This window comes from Hyalella azteca, unplaced genomic scaffold, assembly GCF_000764305.2.
Source record: "Hyalella azteca isolate HAZT.00-mixed unplaced genomic scaffold, Hazt_2.0.2 contig10031, whole genome shotgun sequence".
Taxonomy (NCBI): Eukaryota; Metazoa; Arthropoda; class Malacostraca; order Amphipoda; family Hyalellidae; genus Hyalella; species Hyalella azteca.
Window position 1 is genome coordinate 25279 of NW_025940083.1, and position 23469 is coordinate 48747.

At 38.4% G+C, this 23469-nt stretch overlaps 1 protein-coding gene across 2 annotated transcripts; it reads right to left on the reverse strand.

Moving 5' to 3' along the window:
- Positions 1–3176: 3176 nt before the first annotated feature.
- LOC108676852 (transcription initiation factor TFIID subunit 10-like) lies at positions 3177–21933 on the reverse strand. 2 transcript variants are annotated; one of them, XM_047882269.1, is made up of 6 exons: positions 21800–21933; positions 19064–19138; positions 18063–18127; positions 15925–16022; positions 3789–3935; positions 3177–3663 (listed from the first exon to the last, which is right to left on the reverse strand). In XM_047882269.1, exons 2-5 carry the CDS (start codon positions 19136–19138, stop codon positions 3790–3792), a joined length of 384 nt encoding a protein of 127 aa, XP_047738225.1. In that variant the 5' UTR covers positions 21800–21933; the 3' UTR covers positions 3177–3663; position 3789. The 2 variants fall into 2 exon arrangements, with proteins under 2 accessions (XP_047738225.1, XP_018020493.2); XM_018165004.2 differs by having other exon boundaries at positions 3177–3935.
- Positions 21934–23469: the final 1536 nt, after the last annotated feature.

A 23469-nucleotide genomic window follows, 5' to 3' on the forward strand; every position in this document is an offset into this window, starting at 1 on the left:
GGCTAGTTGACAATAGGCAGACCAGGGTCTGTACGCGGCATGACAAAAAATGAACTGTTAAAGATGATCATGTTAGAGAACATAAGGAACAGCCTACAAATTGCCATAAATGAGGTGCCCAAAAATCTAGTCAGTTGCAGCTAGTAAGTTAAGGATTTCTTTTGGTTCTATAAACTTTTATGTCAAAGTGTGCAAGATTGAAATGCGATTTCTCCTGCTCGTAAGCATACAATTAACAATATGAGGTTAATGTATAAATCAATTGTTCAGGTTTTTTTAAATTAAGTATAAGTATGCCTTCTGACGCGATGGATGGATGCACTTTCCTTCAATGTTATCGCTCCGCTGCATGCGAGTTTCATCATCTGCCACTGTTAGCTTATATAACATAAAATATTATTTGTTGTACATATTATTTATCATGGAAGCTTCACTTTTGAACTCTATTTATTTTAAGGTATGAATATTTGTCATATAATTTTTGTTATTCTCACTTTCATGATAAATTGCGTTTACATGTCGAAGCTGTTGCTCTCTTGTGTTATCTGTGATACGTGAGTTCTGTATTAGTTACCGCTGATATGCAGCTCTAGTTACGGTAGACAGGGAAGTCGATTGACTAAACTAAGTTTGTCTACACTAATCAGTGCTAAATTGCGCTGCTAGTTATTCAACAATTGCTGAATACGTGCCAAGCATCCAGGTAGTCTCGCTGGTCCACTACTGCCATTGGTGAATTGTGCTCAGACACGACGTTGTGTTGGTGTACTACCACGGAGAACGCGACCTTCCTTACGTGGCTGAGACGTGGTATTGTGCAAAGTGTCATCCTGTATGGTATGGATGATATTATAATTGAGTAATTACAGTGTCTTGTGACTGCGCAACATGGCATCAAAGTACACGGCAGTATTAGATGACCAAGAGGGTGTATGATTCTTTAATCCAGTTCAGTATGATGCGGTGACGCTATGTCATTAGGTTTGCACCAATGAAACCCAACGTTTTCCGATTATGATTTATTTGCAAGCTTGTTGTCTGTTCTCTCAAGTCCAAATCTTTGCTTACAGAGAGGGAAGGAACTAGAGTAGATGTTTAACAATGTATATGGTAAGAAGACGAAAAATGAATTCGTGGATGTCCAATTTATGGATGCCCGTTTATTTGTTTGAAAGATAAGTCAAAGTCATCTCCTCGCATCAACGCAACAAATGTCATCGTCAAAGGTAAAGGTCGCTCAGTTTTTACAATAGAACTTTTTTTTACTGAAAGAAGGAAAGAGCGACTCGACGATCCATTGCACAGCGGGGAGTTGTTTGTTGTGCTTGAATCTCCGCTGGCTGTGCTCCCCCGTTCCAAATTACCATCTTCAGTAAAATTAGTTCTTAGCAATATGCTACGATCGTTTGCAATACCTACATGTCATTCTTAATTCTGTATTGACGAGTGGGATTAGTTATACTTGAACATATTTCAGGACTGTGCCAAAATAGGAGCTATTCAGGACCATAGCCAAGCCTAGCGTTGTTCAGAGTCCGTGTGCAGCTAGTAGAATGTTGAGCCCGCTTCCCTCGGGATGTCAAGTTTTGAACTTTTTTATCTATAGATCCCTGGTCGGCAATGCCCAGAGCAAAAATTTGACTGCCTAGTTCCTTTTAGACCTTGACTAAAACCTAAATTAAAAAGTGTAAGATAGAAGAAATATTCTAACACGATTTATAATGTTGACATAGCCTGGAAGATCCTCTGTGTATATTCACCTCACTGCGTTTCAAACAAGCTCTCACTAATATATATATAATAGGTTAAACTGATAACATTATGCCGGTATGGGATACATCTCGCTTATCGCTGATTATCGTTTGTGATTGGACATTGTTCGCAGCTTTGCACTCCTTGTATTTTTGCTTCAAGTTACTGGAATTAATTCACAAGCCACTCACGGAAATTGGGGTTGCAACACAAGGGCTTAAGAACGTTGAAATTTAGATAGCTTTCGTCAATTACCAGGCCGTTGAACAGCAGGCTTCGGACCAGCTTCCTCCTACGTGTCGATAATCGCGGTCACGAACTCGACGAATAATGCTCTCCGTTAATAGTCTAGCTGTCGACAAGCGGCGCATCTACCTGTTCAGATGGCATAGACAGATAAAGAGTTCTTCGCGGTTGCATTAGCACATATTGTATTATGGTACGGCGAAATATATTGCGTAAGGTACTACGCAAGAAAATGTTGACAGGCAAAATCCGCAAATTGTGAGAGCAAAGCAAGCGAGCAAAATAATGTTGCCAACAGCACAGGGTCGGGAGAGGGATCACCTTGGGCGTGACATAGCTCGTATAAGACAAGATTTGTAGTTATACTTGGCGTGCAGCTCGTCTTGCTTTTAACATATGAAACTACATTCATTCATTCATTTATATCTCGCACAGATGAAAGAAGTCTTAATCCATGTGTATTAAAGTATTTATTTAATAAAACTTCTATAATTTACTGTTGTTTACATACCTTCCTTTCTCGCTTTCTGACAATGCACAGGAATAAAGAGATTCATCACAAGAAGGTTTGCTGAAAAGATTTAAATCGTCAGCTTTACCTCAACGAACGAAACGCATGAACACTCGTTCTAATAAAGATGGACGAGCTGAAAAAATTAATAAAAATAAGATCTGTAATAATAAAAATTATGACTATTAGCAGCAAACCATATTGAACTATTAGACTGCAAAAAATTTAGAATACAACGTGCAGGTTCCATCCGATACAATCCATCACTTTCCCATTGAATTAAACCCATGTCAAACAAGTTTTCAATATACTTTTCTATAACTGTTACAACAAGCTCGAATGATTTTCACATCTGCAAGGAACGCGCGAATGATTGCCACATTGGAAGCCTTATTGTAGTTTATGACCAACAAAAATATTGAAAACGATGTTAGACACGTGTCTCCAATTGAATAGTACAAAGTAATGATTATGTACACAGGTAGCAAATGATGCTAAATTGCATAAATAGAGCGCAAGTACTTTTACGTTCACTTGGCGAGTTTTGATGCTGACAAGTGTAAAGTACTTCACCTCGGGAAGAACAATATGAACAGCAAGATTACACTACGAGAAGACAACAGATGAAAATGCAGCCATGCTCTTTTGTTACACATACGCATCGCACATCAAACATGGGCGAGCAAATCAAAAAAATTATTAAGTATTGTCCTAACAAATTGGACAATTTTAAACAAGTCATGGAAGAACGCTGACAAGGATTTAAACCTGAAGAATACAGGCGTCAACAGCTCTAGCTGTAAACTTCGAATTTCATATTTAGAGCCTTGAGCTAATATGCGAGGCTTGGTGAAACATTCGAATCATTCAATACTTTTCTTGTCCCATTACTTAGGTCAAAATAATAGATCCATAGGTATGAGAAGCTCTTGATTATGAATGCTGAGACAATACTCAGTTTTATCAATGATCTTTCTTGCTCATGTTTAATCGATCGCAAGCTTCGAGCTTCAGCATAAGAAAGCTTCTGTCCTGCAAAGATGGTTTCACCCAGACAAAAATTATTCGCAAAAAGCTGCCATTATAATCAATACTAGTTTACAAACTAAAGAGCACACAGATTTCCCTAAGGACAGCAATGTACAGACGAATATTTTATAAATAATAATGAGGCTTCTTCACGGTGACGCCGTACTCGGCCAGCACAGGGGCTAGGTCGTCCATGGTGAATATAGAACATGTTTACTTTCCCTAAGGACAGCAATATACAGACGAATATTTTATAAATAATAATGAGGCTTCTTGACGGTGACGCCGTACTCAGCCAGCACAGGGGCTAGGTCGTCCATGGTGAGGGTGTAGCGTTTGTCTTTGCCTGCAACTTTACCAGCACCGGCCGCTCCACCGCCGGCGCTGCCTTGCTTGCCTAGGTTATAACCGTGGAGGTAGGAGTGAGGAATGAAGGTTATAACCGTGGAGGTAGGAGTGAGGAATGAAGGTTATAACCGTGGAGGTAGGAGTGAAAAATGAAGGTTATACTCGTGGAGGTAGGAGTGAAAAATGAAGGTTATACTCGTGGAGGTAGGAGTGAGGAATGTAGGTTATACTCGTGGAGGTAGGAGTGAGGAATGTAGGTTATACTCGTGGAGGTAGGAGTGAGGAATGAAGGTTATAATCGTGGAGGAGGAGAGTGGAGGGAGGGGGCCTTTTTATGCGGGGAGTGAACAGAAATATTATATATTATATTAACAGTGAACAGATATATTATATCAACTCTTACTAATCATCCAATCATCAGGCTGCAAGCTTGTACACTTGAGAATAGATTTCAGTTGTGCTGTGGATGGTAGAGTGATTTGAGGAGTCAGTGGGAGTATGATGATGTGAGGTGTGAATAGTAGTACATGAGGAGATAGTTAGCCTTGGCATACTGCCGAATGCCAAGGCTGTTCAATGCCCTACCAAGGGATCTAAGAGAGGGGGAGTTCACCCTGGAGACCTTCAAGAGACAACTAGACATGTTCCTGAGCACAATCCCAGATCGACCTCCCCTGCAACACTACCAGCGGCGAGAAGCAAGCAACAGCATCGTGCATCAGGTGGCCCAAATGAGGGCGGATGAACGATAATCAGAGGCGGCGATCCATCGTGGCCTGGGACTGCTACGTCCCAAACAAATACTGAGGATACTACTAAGGATAGTGGGATCATAGTGGCGCAGAGTGACGGAAGGTTGAGGTAATATTCTTGTGAAAAGTTAATTAGAGGTAGTATTTGTGATGGTAAATACATTGACTTAACATGTTCAGAAGGGACATGAATGACTTTGGTTAGACAAAGCTTTGATGGTTATAAATAAAAACATTAAACATTACTGTATGTAAAGGCTAATTTTTAAAAGTTATTTCTGTAGGTGGAAACTAAGTTGGAAACATTCATTGTAAAATTATAGAAGGTACAAAAAATGAACAAAAATTTGTGCTCTAGATATGGAACAGTAGTACACAGCAAAGAGATTGTAGACCAGGAGAGACACTCACAGTCTGGCATCACTAGCTTCAAAGCCAGCAGTGTTGAGGTAGTAGGAGGTCACCGCATCAGGGATCTGGGAGACCAACAATGACTTCTCAATATGTTCTTTACACTAAGGTGATTGCATCTTAATTCTATTCTTTAAGACGAAAAATGAAACCTATTACCGAACATCCATTTCTAAGCTACTTAAACACATTGAACATTTGTCTGCACCATTATTTTTAATTCAACTGAAGCAGATGGATTGGGCATCCACTAACATATAGGTAGTATTTGAGAAACGCTATTTGCCATTACAATATGATCCAAAACTCATTGATATCAAAATTGGTTCTCAGATTTTGTGGGACAAAAACTAAATGAACAAATGAAAAAATGTCTAGAACTGACAAATTTACTTTATTCAGAAGGTACATGAAGCAGGGTTTTTGAATGGAGTTTCTTCACAGAACCTGGCTAACAAAAAATTTGAAAACAATTTTATAGGACCTTGCCATAAAATTATTAGGACCTTGATGCAAAGTCCCATCCTGGTTAGCTATTGTTTTTATAAGTTGTTCAAACTCATTGAAAACTCTTCTTTTGACTAATGCATGTTACCTGAACAACATAATTTCTCTGCAGAGATCATTTAACTCTTGCTAATCATCCAATCATAAGGCGGCAAGCTGGTGCACTTGTGAATAGATTTCAGTTGCATCACCAAGTCATTTGACGACTTATAACACAAAAGACTAACCGTTGGATTGTAGTCCTCCAGCTGCATGAGAAGATCAGAGAGGGGAGCAGCAGAGCCACGTGTGCCTTGTGCCATCTGTGAAGTTAAGTGATGCTCTTGACTCATACAATCTTAATTGGTGCAAGAATTATGAGTTTCAAAGTAGAGATATAATTCAGTAAATTTTTGATGACACTAAAGGCTATCATTTCTGCCAGCCAAAATAACAGACACCAAATGCCCTGATGCTGGCTAAGTGTGTTTATGATGTCTAGGTACAATGCATGCAAGACATAAGCTGGCAATAACTATAAATAGATACCGTAATTCATTGATAATTTCTTTTTGATATCAATAACAATCTTTGGTTCTAATATGTATGTTAGTGAAGTGTTATGTTAACCCATATTATTTTATGTGTGATACATATAGGTATAATGAATTGAAAATCACCTAAAAAATAATCCAAAGAAAAAAGTCTTGACAGTCACTATCCTCAGGACTCTCACAAATAACTAACACATAAGTAAAATAGACAAAACCTATTTAGGTTTGATGCAAGAAAGTAATTATGTGTCCATGCTTGATTGTTGTATGACAATTAACATTCTATCTACTGACATAATGTGCATGCAAAGGAAACTCATTCCATTATGTTAAAGATGGGTAAATTAAATGCAGACTATGCAGTTGATTCAAATGTATGCAATCAGCAAAATTTGGGGGTAGACTTAAAACGTGCATTGGCAATTGTCATGTTGATTATCACATCACATACTTATAGTTACATCATAGTGGAATCACGGGCACTAGTTCATGCTAATATGAGATTTTGCTGATGTTGAATGATTGATATGGACTTTGTGAACATTATAATAAAATTTACATGACCTAGTGATTCTTGTGGTGTTGATAGATTAATCAATTGCAATTGTTTGTGATTGGATCTGCAACTAAATATGGACAACAATTGAAGATGACTAGATGGATTGTTTGAAAATTTGCCAAATTTTCAACCTAAAGGCCTTATTTCACAGTCTTACTGGGTTTTTACCCCTTTAGCAATCAGATGTACTGTACAGAATACAGATGCATTTCAAACATGCTCTACAATATTATTGTTGTGATTAAGAATCATCTCCAGAGGTTATTACTGCATTTGATACAAAAAGGCACTATTGTGCTCATCATGTCCGTATGTCCGTCCGTGATTTCATGTTTATGTCAACAAGGAAATGCGCTCTCGGTCACTCACTGCAGCGAATACCGAGTTACATTTTTCTTGGTTTGGATGTGCATCACTGCATCAACACTTGAACTTGGCACTTGCTATCATAGTGCAAATGGTAAACCATGCAGTAATAAAGGTACAATAATAGTACATGCTATTTAGAGATTTCGAAACGATCAATGATTCTTCCGGACCATTCCATCTGTTCCACAGCACACTACTCACACTAGCACCTTTCCTCACAAGATCCACAAGCTGTCAAGCATACTGATTATAAACAAGAGGACAGTGTCAGCCAACGGCCCAACAACAACAACAACAACAACAGTTCAACGGACAAAAATTTTAATGTTGTCAAAACAAATCAACTCACTGAAGATGAAGTCAGGTTTTGAGTCATTAAATCATAAATGCCTAAAAAATATTAAAATCTAATGTTTCTGCATGGATTTCAATGCTTTAAAATTGAGAGACTTTGAAGTATCTCTCTTATTATACATAGTCCATAGGGTAAACGCGGTATATTCCAACATCATGGGTAATTCCAACACCTCTCTAGTTTTTCCATTATATTAAGCTTTGTCTTAGTTCCACGCATTCGTTGATGGTTGAAATAGTGACGTCATACCTTTGCACGCCAAACTATTGCCAAAACACTAGGTTTGGGCGGAAATTGGGCCGTCTGGTGGGAAAATGTCTAGAGATCCAAAGAGAGACAGTGCATGCCACCCAGTGAGATCATCGAAAAATGTGTCAAAGTTGATAGTTGACCTTGCTCTACCAAATAGTGATAAACTGTGTAGAAAGAACATTATGATTTGAGACTTTTAAATACGTCTGTGAATATATTAGAAATCCTTCAAGTATACTTGTATTTGCTGATTTCAAGTGGTAAATAAATTGTAGATGATTAAGTTAAGAAACGGATTTAGACATACAAAAACTAATTCCAACACAGCTTGAATTAAACACACACAGCTCGTTCCAATTAATTAAAAAATTAAAATTTTCTTAATTAAAAGCTTAATAGCTGTTAATTAAAAGCAGAGTTGGTGATTTTTTTGATTAAAAAAAAAATAAAAAAAAATAAAAAATCAATGATTTTTTTTATTTTTTCATGATTTTTTTTATTTTTTCAACTTTTCTGTCTTTTGAAAGTTTTTTTTTTTTATGTTGCAATTAGCCTACTAACAATAACAGTATATGGATCATAATGGATCACTAAAAAGGGCACTTATTGCCTTCAATAATGGCCAACAGGCCAAGGTGGTGTTTACCACTTAGGGATTTTTGGGTAAACAATTATTGGTAAGTCTATTCATTAGCTTTGTAAAGTTTGTATGGAGCGAGTCACATAACAGATAGGAAGCTGATAGCACAGTGCACAACACTATCATTAGATCTACTAGTTTTATGTCCTATAAATCTACCAGTCTTTACCCTCTATACCAGTGGTTCCCAAAGTGGGCGATATCGCCCCCCTAGGGGCGATGGAAAGATTTTGGGGGGCGGTAAAGAAGAAGAGGGCAATAGGGGGGCGATAAGGGGGGCGGCAGTTCGAAGCCAAAGTCAGAAGTGCGAACATTTGCTTGACGATTTGTAGACAACACGTGCAGCACATGACGCCCAGCGATGGTTTTTTCACCCAGATCTGTTTTTTATGAATGTTTAGATAATGCTGAATGAATGTTTAGATAATGCTGAATGAATGTTTAGGTAATGCTGAATGAATGTTTAGATAATGCTGAATGAATGCTTAGATAATGCTGAATGAATGTTTGGATAATGCTGAATGAACGCTGAAGAATGTGTTGACAATGTTCATCAAGGAAGATTCCGTATTTAACATTGTTGTTGTGGTGGCAGGTTTGGTGTTCGACAATCACCAAGGAGCGAGCACACCTTGAGATCAGGAAGGACCCGCACGTGCCTCCAAAGTTCAGGGTACTCGGTTCACTCTCCAACTTCCCAGAGTTCGCAAAAACTTTCAACTGCCCTGCGAACTCCCGTATGAACCCCTCCAAGAAGTGCCCAGTGTGGTAAAAGCTGTTGTATCGTCTTCAGTTTCTATACGATGATATTTTAATGGATACTTGTAGGCTAGTTCCAAAAAAATTTTACTATGGATAGCGTTTATTTTCAACAGTCTAGTCCCTAATTTTTTTTCTTGACAGGAGGCTGAATAATGTATGGTAACAGTGCCAATAATGTCATTCTCTGCCTTGGAATATAGTTTCCTCTGGAATGCGCAATGATATTTTTTAAATTTAGGACGTTGCTTGACGGGCAATATTATTTAAAGGCTAGTTACTTGAAGTTACATGAATTTTTAGGTCGAGTGGTCATTCCTCAGGTCGAGTGTCGGAGGGCGAACATTTTTTCTCTGAAAATTTGACTTTTCCGGTACTGAATGTTGTAATTACCTGCACTTGAAAAACACTCGCATAATTTTAACCCTGTTGTGACACTATGCTAGCGTGAAATGATTAACTAAGCAGATTTTGTAGTTTATTGACAGAACTATAGGTGCCACGACTCGGCGCATGAGCGATTGGCTGCTGGGCGTGCAGGGGGCGATTGGCTGCTGGGCGTGCAAGGGGCGATTGGCTGCTGGGCGTGCAGGGGGCGATTGGCTGCTGGGCGTGCAGGAAGTGATTGGCTGCTGGGTGTGCAGGGGGCGATTGGCTACCAGTGTTCCGAGTCGTGAGATCAAAAAGTTGAAGTTGATTTTTTTCATGAACGCGACGCTGTTTGTTTCTTTGTATTGCCTATTCTTTTTAGATCGCAATGAATTATGAATTTATAATTTTAAAGATTTAATATGTAGGTAACATCTCAATCCAGAGTACGCTGCGACAGGTGGCATTCCGTGACGGTCTGGCTGGTGCGTGTCACTCCGTGACGGTCTGGTGCGTGTCACTCCGTGACTGTCTGGTGCGTGTCACTCCGTGATGGTCTAGTGCGTGTCACTCCGTGACGGTCTGGTGCGTGTCACTCCGTGTCGGTCTGGTGCGTGTCACTCCGTGACGGTTTGGTGCGTGTCACTCCATGACGGTCTAGTGCGTGTCACTCCGTGACGGTTTGGTGCCTGTCACTCCGTGATGGTCTGGTGCGTGTCACTCCGTGACTGTGCGTGTGATGTGATGACAGACGGTAAACCATGAGGCCTGACGGTAATCTAGCGCCGAGGTTTCGTTGCTATAAATCATATCTACTTATATTCCTGAATTAGATTTTAATATCAACTTATTCTAGTCGCTGAATTGGCCTTTATTCCTATGTTAGGTTATTGCTGTGTAGGCTTTTACTCCATGTTCATGTGGCGTTCACATCAACGTTTGTTGCCATAAATTTCCTTCATGCCCATGTGAACTTAAATTTTTCTGCATCGTAGAAAAATTACTCTTTTTCACAAATTTTCTCCTTTTTTGGTTTGCAAAAATAAGCAACGGCTCCTCGATCGATGCGCCAACATTTATTATCGTCTATGCCATTCTCTTTGGAGATTCTAACGATAAAGAATGTTTGAACAATCCATGCCGAGACTAATTTATTGATAGACATAATTCGAAGGCCATTTGTCAGCGGGCACGGAACTGTGAAGACGGTACGCTAGCTCGCATTCGAACATCATTTTATTTATGTTGATATCATTGATATTTAATTACTGTACTTACATTTTTTTATTTTGTAAGTGGTTTTGGACATTGAATAACCAAATGTTTGTCGTAATTTCAATGTCATCTGGTTTTAAAGGGCTTTATATTGACCAGGTGTGAGCGGAGTTTGTTACTTAGCTCGTCTACATTTATCATAACGTAAGTTCATGACTTAGTGCGCCCAATAATTGAGTCAGTAAAAATTGGCTTGAAATATGTTTAAATGTCGAATGGGGTTTTTGAAATAGAATGTTTATAAATGTTCAGTGTAGATCAGTATAAAGATCTAAATATCCCGCTATGTAACTTAGGCCTTTCGTTCGGTGTTGAAGGTACTACTGTAATCTTGGACAGATTTTATGCCCGCTGTGCTGATGATTAGTGTTAGACTTTCATTTGTAACCTATGTTAAAAAGTTACTCGTGTGTATATCATTCACGGACTTGCCAGGTCTCTATTCTTATTTTTTAGCGCATTTTTGACCAGTGGCAAGGTTGCCCTCTTTGACCAGGCGTAGCTTTGGCCGGTTACGTTATAACCATAACTATCGAGTAATGTATGCGTTATGCATCATAACCCTCTCTCTCGGGTGGAGTTAGCTGGTTACGAACTAGTATTACAATTATCATCAGCCGGTAAGTGTTCGTAAGTTGAATTTAGCATGCAATGAACTGGGCAGGTCCCAGTCTGGAGCTTAACTGGCGATCTGACAATAATTTTCGATTTGCTCTCTGCTGCCTCGGAACATCTGCCCCGGTGTAGTTGTTGGTTAAGTTGTTCATCCACTCGTGTCCTGAGAATCTTTGTAGCGGCCCATAGCAGCAATCGAAGTGACTGTTCTGGGAATATCATTCGTTTATTGTTCTTTACTGATAATCTGTCGATGTTTCTTTTTGCACGAATCTTCGTTCATGTCGCATGAACAAAGTTTGTTCGTTTTCATAAATCGCTATAGTATTATTGTCGATAACATTAATCAAGATTGTTTATTTGAGGCTGATGCTAGTTGGTAAGTTATGAGTTATTTATTGACTTTAAAATTAGATCGCTATAGTGAAATGCATTAAAAATATTATTGGGTAATTCACAATTTTACCTGTTGCATTTTGCAACAATGCCTGTAAAGATCATTGATCCATTGATATTAATCTTCTAGCATAGCATAGCAAGGCATAACAAGGCTGCCCAAAATGTTCAAACATGATCTCCTTATGGCGGGTAAAGCCTTTTTGCTGTAAAAGCGCCTTAAGTTGCAACTTAAGCTGAACTTTTTAAAGCGCCTTAAGCTGCAGTTCAGGCTATTTCTTTGGTTGAAGATGACGCGAGGGAGCGAGGCATATCAAAAACAGAAATTGGATGGGACTAAAGCAAGACAGTTAAAGGCACAACGAAATACTAGGAATATTTAATAAGAACATTGGCACTAATACGGTGCGCGTGGGTGGAAAGAGTTTTGAGTATTGATGATATTCTACGAGAAGGAATAATGAATAACTAGCAACAGAATAGAGATCACCTGCGTGGGCGGGAGGTCTAGTGGAGCAGTTCGTCCCGACCTGCGACGTCGCTCGGGCGTCGTAGGGAGGAGGGCTAGTTGACAATAGGCAGACCAGGGTCTGTACGCGGCATGACAAAAAATGAACTGTTAAAGATGATCATGTTAGAGAACATAAGGAACAGCCTACAAATTGCCATAAATGAGGTGCCCAAAAATCTAGTCAGTTGCAGCTAGTAAGTTAAGGATTTCTTTTGGTTCTATAAACTTTTATGTCAAAGTGTGCAAGATTGAAATGCGATTTCTCCTGCTCGTAAGCATACAATTAACAATATGAGGTTAATGTATAAATCAATTGTTCAGGTTTTTTTAAATTAAGTATAAGTATGCCTTCTGACGCGATGGATGGATGCACTTTCCTTCAATGTTATCGCTCCGCTGCATGCGAGTTTCATCATCTGCCACTGTTAGCTTATATAACATAAAATATTATTTGTTGTACATATTATTTATCATGGAAGCTTCACTTTTGAACTCTATTTATTTTAAGGTATGAATATTTGTCGTATAATTTTTGTTATTGTCACTTTCATGATCAATTGCGTTTACATGTCGAAGCTGTTGCTCTCTTGTGTTATCTGTGATACGAGAGTTCGTTATTAGTTTTCCCTGATATGCAGCTCTAGTTACGATGGACAGGGAAGTCGATTGACTAAACTATAAGTTTGCCTACACTAATCAGTGCTAAATTGCGCTGCTAGTTATTCAGCAATTGCTGAATACGTGCCAAGCATCCAGGTAGTCTCGCTGGTCCACTACTGCCATTGGTGAATTGTGCTCAGACACGACGTTGTGTTGGTGTACTACCACGGAGAACGCGACCTTCCTTACGTGGCTGAGACGTGGTATTGTGCAAAGTGTCATCCTGTATGGTATGGATGATATTATAATTGAGTAATTACAGTGTCTTGTGACTGCGCAACATGGCATCAAAGTACACGGCAATATTATATGACTGTAGTATGTACTTGTTTCGTGTAATCAAGAGGATGCACGATTGCGTTGACGCTATGTCATTAGGTTTGCACCAATGATACCCAATGTGTTACAATTACGATTTATTTTCAAGCTTGTTGTCAGTTCTCTCAAGTCCAAATCTTTGCTTACAGAGAAGGAAGGAACAAGAGTAGATGTTTATCAATGTATAAGGTAAGAAAAAGACGAAATTCGTGAATGTCCAATTTATGGAAGCCCATTTATTTGTTTGAAAGATAAGTCAACTCCTCGCATCAACGCAACAAATGTCACCGTCAAAGGTAAAGGTCGCTAAGTTTTTACAATAGAACTTTTTTTTGGCTGAAAGAAGGAAAGAGCCACTCGACGTTCCAGTGTACAGCGAGGAGTTGTTTGTTGTGCTTGGGTCTCCGCTTGCCGTGCTCCCCCGTTCCAAATTACCATCTTCAGTAAAATTACTTCTTAGCAATTTACTACGATCGTTTGCAATACATACCTGCATGTCATTCTTAATTCTGTAATAATGACGAGTGGGATTAGTTATACTTGAACATGTTTCAGGACTGTGCCAAACTAGGAGCTATTCAGGACCATAGCTGAGCCTAGCGTTGTTCAGAGTCCGTGTGTAGCTAGTAGAATGTTGCGCCCGCTTCCCTCGGGATGTCAAGTTTTGAACTTTTTATCCATAGATCCCTGGTCGGCAATGCGGGAGCAAAAATTGACGGCCTAGTTCCTTCTAGACCTTGACTAAAACCTAAATTAAAAAGTGTAAGATAGAAGTAATATTCTAACACGATTTATAATTTTGACATAGCCTGGAAGATCCTCTGTGTATATTCACCCCCACTATGTTTCAAACAAGCTCTCACTAATACATATAATAGGTTAAAATGATAACATTAGGCCGGTATGGGATACATTTCGCCTATCGCTGATTATCGTTTGTGATTGGGCATTGTTTGCGGCTTCGCACTCATTGTATTTTTGCTTCAAGTTACTGGAATTAATTCACAAGCCACTCACGGAAAATGGGGTTGCGACACAAGGGCTTAAGAACGTTGAAATTTAGATAGTTAGTCAATTTCGTCGCCGTTGAACAGCAGGCTTCGGACCACCGTCCTCCTAGGCGTCGCTAACTGCGGTCACGGACTTGACGAATAATGCGTCCCGTTTATGGTCTAGTAGGCGACTAGTGGCGCATCAAACCTGTTCAGATGGCATAGACAGATAAAGAGTTCTTCGCGGTTGCAGTAGCACATACTGTAGTATGGTATGGCGAGAATGACAATATATTGCGTACTACAGGCAATATGTGTAATAATGGTGAGAGCAAAGCAAGCAAACAAAATTATGTTGCCAACAGCACAGTCGGGGGAGTGATCACCTTGGCCGAGACAGGGCTCGTAAACGACTCGCTTTTCTTTTAACATATAATTTAAATTACATTTACTCATTTTTATCTCGCATATATAGGAGGACAGTCTTAATCCATGTGTATTAAAGTATTTATTTAATAAAACTTCTATAATTTATTGTTGTTTACATACCTTTCTGTTTTGCTTTCTGACAATGCACAGGAATGAAGAGATTCAACATCACATGAAGGTTTGCTAAAACGATCTAAATCGTCGAGTTTACTTCAACGAGAAAAAAAGGCATGAATACTTGTTCTAATAAAGATGGATGAGCTGAAAATGTTAATAAAAGTAATGTTTGTGATAATAAGAACAACGCTTAGTTGCAACAAAACATATTGTACTATTAAACTAAGAATAATTGTGAATACAATGTGCAGGTTCCATCCGACACAATCCATCACTTTCCCAGTGAATTAAACCCATGTCACCAAGTTTACAATATATTTTTTTTTCTTTAACACAACAAACTCAAACGATTTTCACATCTGCAAGAAACGCGCGAATGTTTGCCACATTGGAAGCCTTATTGTACTTTATGACCAACAAAAATATTGAAAACGATGTTACTCGTGTCTCCAATTGAAAAGTTAAAATATTAATAGAGAATTGTAGTCCTAACAAATTCGACGATTTTAAACAAGTCGTGGAAGAACACGGACAAGGATTTAAACTGCAGAATACAGGCGTCAACAGCTCCAGCTGCAAAATTCGAATTTTACATATAGAGCCTTGAGCTAAAATGCTAGACTTGGTGCAACATTCGAATCATGCGATACCTTTCTCGTCCCATTACTTAGGTCAAAATAATAGATCCATAGGCATGAGAAGCTTTGATTATGAATGCTGAGACAATACTCAGTTTCATCAGTGATCTTTCTTGCTCATGTTCAATCGATCGCAAGCTTCGAGCTTCAGCATAAGAAAGTTTCTGTCCTGCATAGATGGTTTCACCCAGACAAAAATTATTCGCAAAAAGCTGCCATTATAACCAATACTAGTTTACAAACTAAAGAACACATATATTTCCCTAAGGACAGCAATATACAGACCAATGTTTTATAAATAATAATGAGGCTTCTCGACTGTGACGCCGTACTTGGCCAGCACAGGGGGCTAGGTCGTCCATGGTGAATATAGAACATGTTTACTTCCCCTAAGGAACTTATTTCCCTAAGGGCAGCAATGTACAGACCAATGTTTTATAAATAATAATGAGGCTTCTTGACGGTGACGCCGTACTCAGCAAGCACGGGGGCTAGGTCGTCCATGGTGAGGGTGTAGCCTTTGTCTTTGCCGGCAACTTTACCAGCACCGGCCGCTCCACCGCCGGCGCTGCCTTGCTTGCCGCCGCCCTGCTGGTGGCTGCGCATCCGGCAGTGCTGCAGCGCGTCGTTCGCGATGTCCGAGATGAACTTCTGCGCCGCTAGAGAGATGAGACGCACTCTGCCAGGGGAGCGGGAGGTGTGAGGAATGAAGGTTATACTCGTGGAGGAGGTGAGTGTTGAGGGGGCCTATTTATGCGGGGAGTGAACAGAAATATGATGACAGCAGAGGAAGTATGGTGAGGTGCGGGTAGTAGTGAGTTGAGGAGTTAGTGGGAGTATGATGTGAGGTGTGAGTAGTACTGCTGTGACATGAGTTAGTGGGATCATAGTGGCGCATAGTGACGTGAGGTTGAGGTTATATTTTTGTGAAAAGTTAATTAGTGGTAGGTAGTATTTGCGATGGTTAATACATTGACTTAACATGTTCAGATGAGACAGGAATGACTTCGATTAGAGAAAGCTATGTTAGCTATATAACAGAACACAGATAAAAACATTAAACATTGTTTAAAGGCTAATTCTTGAAATTTATTTTCTTAGGCAAAAACTTAATTTGAAAATTTATTGTAAAATTGTAGAAGGTATAAAAAATTAATACACATTTTTGCTCTAGATACAGAATAGTAGGACACTGCAAAAAAATTGTAAGCAGGAGAAGCACTCACAGTCTGGCATCACTAGCTTCAAAGCCAGCAGTGTTGAGGTAGTAGGAGGTCACCGCATCAGGGATCTGGGAGACCAACAATGACTTCTCAATATGTTCTTTACACTAAGGTGATTGCATCTTAATTCTATTCTTTAAGACGAAAAATGAAACCTATTACCGAACATCCATTTCTAAGCTACTTAAACACATTGAACATTTGTCTGCACCATTATTTTTAATTCAACTGAAGCAGATGGATTGGGCATCCACTAACATATAGGTAGTATTTGAGAAACGCTATTTGCCATTACAATATGATCCAAAACTCATTGATATCAAAATTGGTTCTCAGATTTTGTGGGACAAAAACTAAATGAACAAATGAAAAAATGTCTAGAACTGACAAATTTACTTTATTCAGAAGGTACATGAAGCAGGGTTTTTGAATGGAGTTTCTTCACAGAACCTGGCTAACAAAAAATTTGAAAACAATTTTATAGGACCTTGCCATAAAATTATTAGGACCTTGATGCAAAGTCCCATCCTGGTTAGCTATTGTTTTTTATAAGTTGTTCAAACTCATTGAAAACTCTTCTTTTGACTAATGCATGTTACCTGAACAACATAATTTCTCTGCAGAGATCATTTAACTCTTGCTAATCATCCAATCATCAGGCTGCAAGCTTGTGCACTTGTGAATAGATTTCAGTCATCAGTCATTCGACGACTTATAATACAAAAGACTCACCGTTGGGTTGTAGTCCTCCAGCTGCATGAGAAGATCAGAGAGGGGAGCTGCAGAGCCACGTGTGCCTCGCGTTGCGAGGCACACGTGACTGGTATAATCAATCGTGGCACACGTGACTGGTATAATCAATCATCAGGCGAATGAATGATTGATTGATCATTTAAACAAGGGATAATTGTAATAAAATTGAGAAGGTTAAACCTGTATACAGGAAACATCGTAAAGTCATTTAAGAGTCTGACATGTTCCTGAGCACAATCCCAGATCGACCTCCCCTGCAACACTACCAGCGGCGAGAAGCAAGCAACAGCATCGTGCATCAGGTGGCCCAAATGAGGGCGGATGAACGATAATCAGAGGCGGCGATCCATCGTGGCCTGGGACTGCTACGTCCCAAACAAATACTGAGGATACTACTAAGGATAGTGGGATCATAGTGGCGCAGAGTGACGGAAGGTTGAGGTAATATTCTTGTGAAAAGTTAATTAGAGGTAGTATTTGTGATGGTAAATACATTGACTTAACATGTTCAGAAGGGACATGAATGACTTTGGTTAGACAAAGCTTTGATGGTTATAAATAAAAACATTAAACATTACTGTATGTAAAGGCTAATTTTTAAAAGTTATTTCTGTAGGTGGAAACTAAGTTGGAAACATTCATTGTAAAATTATAGAAGGTACAAAAAATGAACAAAAATTTGTGCTCTAGATATGGAACAGTAGTACACAGCAAAGAGATTGTAGACTAGGAGAGACACTCACAGTCTGGCATCACTAGCTTCGAAGCCAGCAGTGTTGAGGTAGTAGGAGGTCACTGCATCAGGGATCTGCAAGAACAATAATATAGATTCTAAATATATTTTTAGCGCATTTTCTCATTAATGGAAAAAGGCGCTACTGTGCTCGTCATGTCTGTCCGTCCGTCTGTTTGCAACTTCACGTTTTTGTCAATTTTGAGAAAATGCACTCTCTGTCACTCACAGCAGTGAGTACTGAGTTATGATTTTTTACACTAACGTGATTACATCCTAATTTTTTTGTTTATGGTGAAAAGAGAAACTTATTACTGAACATCCATTTTTTCTGCTACGTGAACACATTGAACATTCCTCTGAACTTTTATTCATAATTCAACAGAAGCAGAGTAATGTGTTGGGGGCATCCATTAACATATAGCATTTGTGAAGCACTGTTTGCCCTTGTAATGTGATCCGAAACTAGTGGCCATAAAATTGGCTTTCAGATTTTGTGGACAATAACTAAATGAACAAATTAAAAAATGCCAGAACTGATTTATTTATGATATCCAGAAGCTTATTGAAGCAGGGTTTTTGAATAGAGATTCTTCACAGAACCTGGCCAATACAAATTTGAGAACAATTTTATAAGACCTTGCCATGAAATTATTAGGGCCTTGATGCAAAGTCTTGTCCTCTAGGTATAATGATCTTTATTTATTTACATTGTACTTGAAGATCAATTTATGATCTCTAGGTAATAATGCATGCAAGACATGAGCTGGCAATAACTAGAAATAAATAATTCATTGCTAATTTCTATTTAAAAGCAGCATAATTGGATTTTATAACTCATTCAATATAATTGAAAACACTCTTCTTTTGACTATGTTACATGAACAGCATAATTTGTCTGCAGAGACCATTCAAATCTTACTAATCATCAGGCTCCATGTTTGTGCACTTGTAAATAGATTTCAGTTGCAGCACCAAGTCATTTGACGACTTATAATACTAAAGACTAACCGTTGGGTTATAGTCCTCCAGCTGCATGAGAAGATCAGAGAGGGGAGCTGCAGAGCCACGTGTGCCTTGGGCCATCTGTGAAGTTAAGTGATGCTCTTGACTCATACAATCTTAATTAGTCAAGCATACTGATTATAAACAAGAGGACAGTGTCAGCCAACGGCCCAACAACAACAACAACAGTTCAACAGACAAAAATTGTAATGTTGTCAAAACAAATCAACTCACTGAAGATGAAGTCAGGTTTCGAGTCATTAAATCATAAATGCCTAAAAAATATTAAAACCTAATGTTTCTGCATGGATTTCAATGCTTTAAAATTGAGAGACTTTGAAGTATCTCTCTTATTATACATAGTCCATAGAGTAAACGCGGTATATTCCAACATTGTGGGTAATTCCAACACCTCTTTAGTTTTTCCATTATATTAAGGGGAGTGTCTGGTCAAAATTTTTTAATTTTGGCTTTTCCGGTTTTTAATCTCGTCTTAAAGCTGACATTCTGCTCTATTCAACGGTACCAAAATCATTTCTGTAAGTTGATTTATGCATTCACGACAGATCACAAAAGGGTGGGGGGTGGTGGAGTTCTTTCACATTTAGGATAGGCGAAAATTCCTGGTAGCATACTTAAATAGCTAGTCCACATATGATGTGCTTCAGTTACCCGCCTGCAGTTGTACGGGAGGGTTTGCGTGTCGTCGTTCACACCATCCTTGACAGGAATTGAGCTCCAGTATTGCCTAGTCTTGCATTCTTGCCACCTTGAACGCTTATTTTGAGGCGCCTGGGACTTTGTCAGGCTCTACTAAACAATTAATTTATTGTTACTGCAAACCTATCTCCTCCTACAGTTTTGAAGCTACAGCAATGAGACATATACCATTCGATTCGCAATTGAATTATCTAGAGATTCGTTGCAGCTTTTTTCCAATTTTGTCATAGTTTTGAAAATATTTTGAAAAAGGGGTTAGAAAAAGGGGGAAATGGAAAAATTTTCGGAAATTTTGCGTAAAATACTCCCCCATCCACAAAAGTTTGAAATTCGAAAAAAGCTACGACGAATCGATAGATATGGTCTTTACGCATCGAATGATATGCGTCTCAATGTTGTTACTGTAGCTTCGAAATCCTAGGAGGAGATAGTTTTCTACGGTACCTCCTTTTTTACGTTTTCTAAGAATTTCACGTTTTCTTTCATTTTTTGAAAAATTCACACGAACAAAAAAGTCTTAAAATTCTGTTTTACTTATGAGTACCAAGTTTCAAAACGATCCGTCTGTAAACAAAAAAGTTTTTTCAGCACCCAGACGCTCCCCTTAAGCTTTGTCTTAGTTCCACGCATTCGTTGATGGTTGAAATAGTGACGTCATACCTTTGTGCGCCAAACTATTGCCAAAACACTAGGTTTGGGTGGAAATTGGGCCGTGTGGGTGCCCGTGGGGCTGTGAGCCCAGTGAGATCATCGAAATTGGGCCGTGGGCCCAGTGAGATCATCGAAAAATGTGTCAAAGTTGATAGTTGACCTTGCTCTACCAAATAGTGATAAACTGTGTAGAAAGAATATTATAGTTTGAGACTTTTAAATACGTCTGCGAATATATTAGAAATCCTTTAAGTATACTTGTATTTGCTGATTTCAAGTGGTACCGTAAAATGGGGTAACTTAGACTGGAGGGGTAACTTAGACCACTTTTCGTTTTTTTAACAAAAACCCCCACAACTCAAAAACTATTTGACAATTTTGTCAATGGGCATTAAAGGCCTAATACTGAGGCTACATAACACAATAGAAAGATTTAAAAAGTTGCATATCTAATAGGTTAAAAAATTAAAAATGTGACCCACAAAAAAAAAGCTATTATTTAAAGAATTAAAAGCCTAATTAAGTAGTGTTCAATATTCAATAGTGTTCTTATTCAAATCAAAGCCGTGTTGTATTCCAATACAGCTCAAACAGCGATAGGAATTCGAAAACAAGGATGTCGGAATGACGTATTAGTAGAGTTTGAAGCGCGGCCGGAATTTGTCTCACAACGTGCCGAATTTAGTCACACAGCGTCAGAATATAGGGATTTGGTAGGTTTGCATTCTAAAGACTTTTAAATAAATATGGCAACACTTTGTGACGTTTCATTGTTTCTGGCGCGTAGTGCAGTGTTTTGAGAGTCAAGTAAAGCAAACAGAACTTGAGTAACGCATACAGTTATTTTTTTATAGTTTTTCATTTCTTGATGCGTCCTTAATGTGTCAGAATATACCACGTTTACCCTACCTGTTAAAATTAATTTTATTTTGGTTATTTTTTATTTGGTTGAAAGAAGTTAATTGTTCATAGTATTGTCCTCGATTCTGCATGTAGCATTTCCTTTATTGATCTGTCCGCCATTTGATTGATCCCTAGTTTAAATGTAAAGTCACACTCACAGGCACAGCTTGCCGCAATGCCGCTTGGACATGAAGCAGCTAGCCTACCAGTTTTCTCTAAAGAATTGGTGTATTTTTGTGGTATTGTCTTTGCTTTCAAATACCTAACTGACTAAATGCAGTATAGACTTAAGACTACAGAGTAGGCCTACACTGAGACTGAGTTCAGAACTTCAGTTAGTTCCGTTAACTTCCCTACAAGTCAAGTCCACATTCCTATAAATTATATTATTATAATAATAAAAAACTACTTTTGTGATTTACATGCTTAAACGTGTTAATTTCAGCATTTATTCAAATTAAAGCTCACCTTAGAAACGCAGGCGATTGTAGACCAATGATGATAATTCGTTACTCGTTAGTGTTTTGTCAGAGACTCAGAGTGCGTCAGTGCGTCGTACCTCGAAAACCAATCATGAAAGACGAGAACACCAGCGGAGCCGCCGGAACGATACAAGGAACCTGAAGCCGAATTCACGGATAACGGACGAGAAATAAGCAGCTAAAATAAATTGTGAAAATCAAGAATTTGATTGATACTGCAACCTTAATTGATTCTCGATGCAATTTGCATATAAAAAGTGGGGTGAGCTTCGATTAAATCACGATTTTCAACCACCGTCCACTTTTTAAATTTTGACCAAATCTGATGCGGGTCTCACACTCCCAACTTGCTTCCAGGGTTTCCAGGAATTTAAAAGCAAAGACAGTAACCATAAAAATTCACTTTCAAAGGAGAAAACGTTTTCTCCTTTAAAGATATGATGAATTTTATGGTATTGTCTTTGCTTTTAAATTCCTGGTTAGCTTGCGTTTCAAGCAAACAAGTGATTTTAATACTTCTTGCTTGTATTTGGGGCGTGTTGACCCTGAAAGAGACTTACACGATATAGGCTATCTGTCACGCATCTCGTATTACTTTTTGTTAGCAGTAGAAGAAGAAGAAAACGAGGTCAGGTAGAGACGTAATTATTGCAAAGTTTAGAGGGGTGCGAATGTTAGTGTTATGAGTAAGATGAAAGTTACAGAGGAAAGAAGTTCAAGAAGAATGTTATTTGGCCTATTGACGCTATGTCCTACTTACTGCAGTTTAGTTTCAAGGTTCATATTAGATATTGATATCTCCCAGGTCCCAAATATTTATTTGTTCCCATTACATTATTATAGTTATTATTAGTTTTTATTATTACTTGTTTCTCTATGCCCCTCTGGCTTCCATTCTCAACAGCCCCATCTCCCTCTCCAGCTGCTACAATTTCAAGGATCTTAATCACTCTGCCATTGTGAGCGATAGATTGCACAAAAATTTGGAGAACTTAATCGTGCATCTGAATACAATTGTACTTCTGCTCATGAAACCGAGCTCATTCGTTTTGTCAACATTTCACAAAACAATGATATCATTAAATGAAATTTTTATTTCAAATGACTATATATAAAACTTTTTACTATTGTTTTATCAATTTTATATTGTAATATTCTAAATTCGTTTTGTCAATATTTCACAAAACAATGATATCATTAAATGAATTTTTTTTTATTTCAAATGACTAAATATATAAAAATTTTTACTATTGCTTTATCAATTTTATATTCTAATATTCTAGTTAACAATGAAGATTATCGCTGGAGAGCATCTCAATCGCAGCTATCTTATTCAGTGATAAAAATTATCGAGATAGCCTTTCTGATCAAGATCTTCATGGAATCTAGATCACTAATATGGTCAGTGATTATGCAATAGTGATGTGAATGTGCCACTAAAGTTTCCTCTAAAACGGTTTCTACCAAATATTTCTTCTGGAGTTTTTATATGAAAACGGTTGCAAAAAAAAAAAAATGCACTATTGAATTTCATTAAAAAATAATCTTTTATTCTCATCATGCACGCGCTACTACAGTTCTTCCAAGGTTTCAATATATGCGGATGAATTGTTTAAAAAATTATGTGTTTCAGTTTAGTATGATGTGACCGCATAT

Excerpts from the sequence above, each read along its gene's own strand:
- LOC108676852 (XM_047882269.1), bottom strand. The coding sequence starts at position 19,138 with ATGGCCCAAGGCACACGTGGCTCTGCAGCTCCCCTCTCTGATCTTCTC. Across the intron at positions 18,128-19,063 it reads TGGAGGACTATAACCCAACG|ATCCCTGATGCAGTGACCTC; the intron begins GTTAGTCTTTAG and ends TTGTTCTTGCAG. Across the intron at positions 16,023-18,062 it reads GAAGCTAGTGATGCCAGACT|AGTGCGTCTCATCTCTCTAG; the intron begins GTGAGTGTCTCT and ends CTCCCCTGGCAG.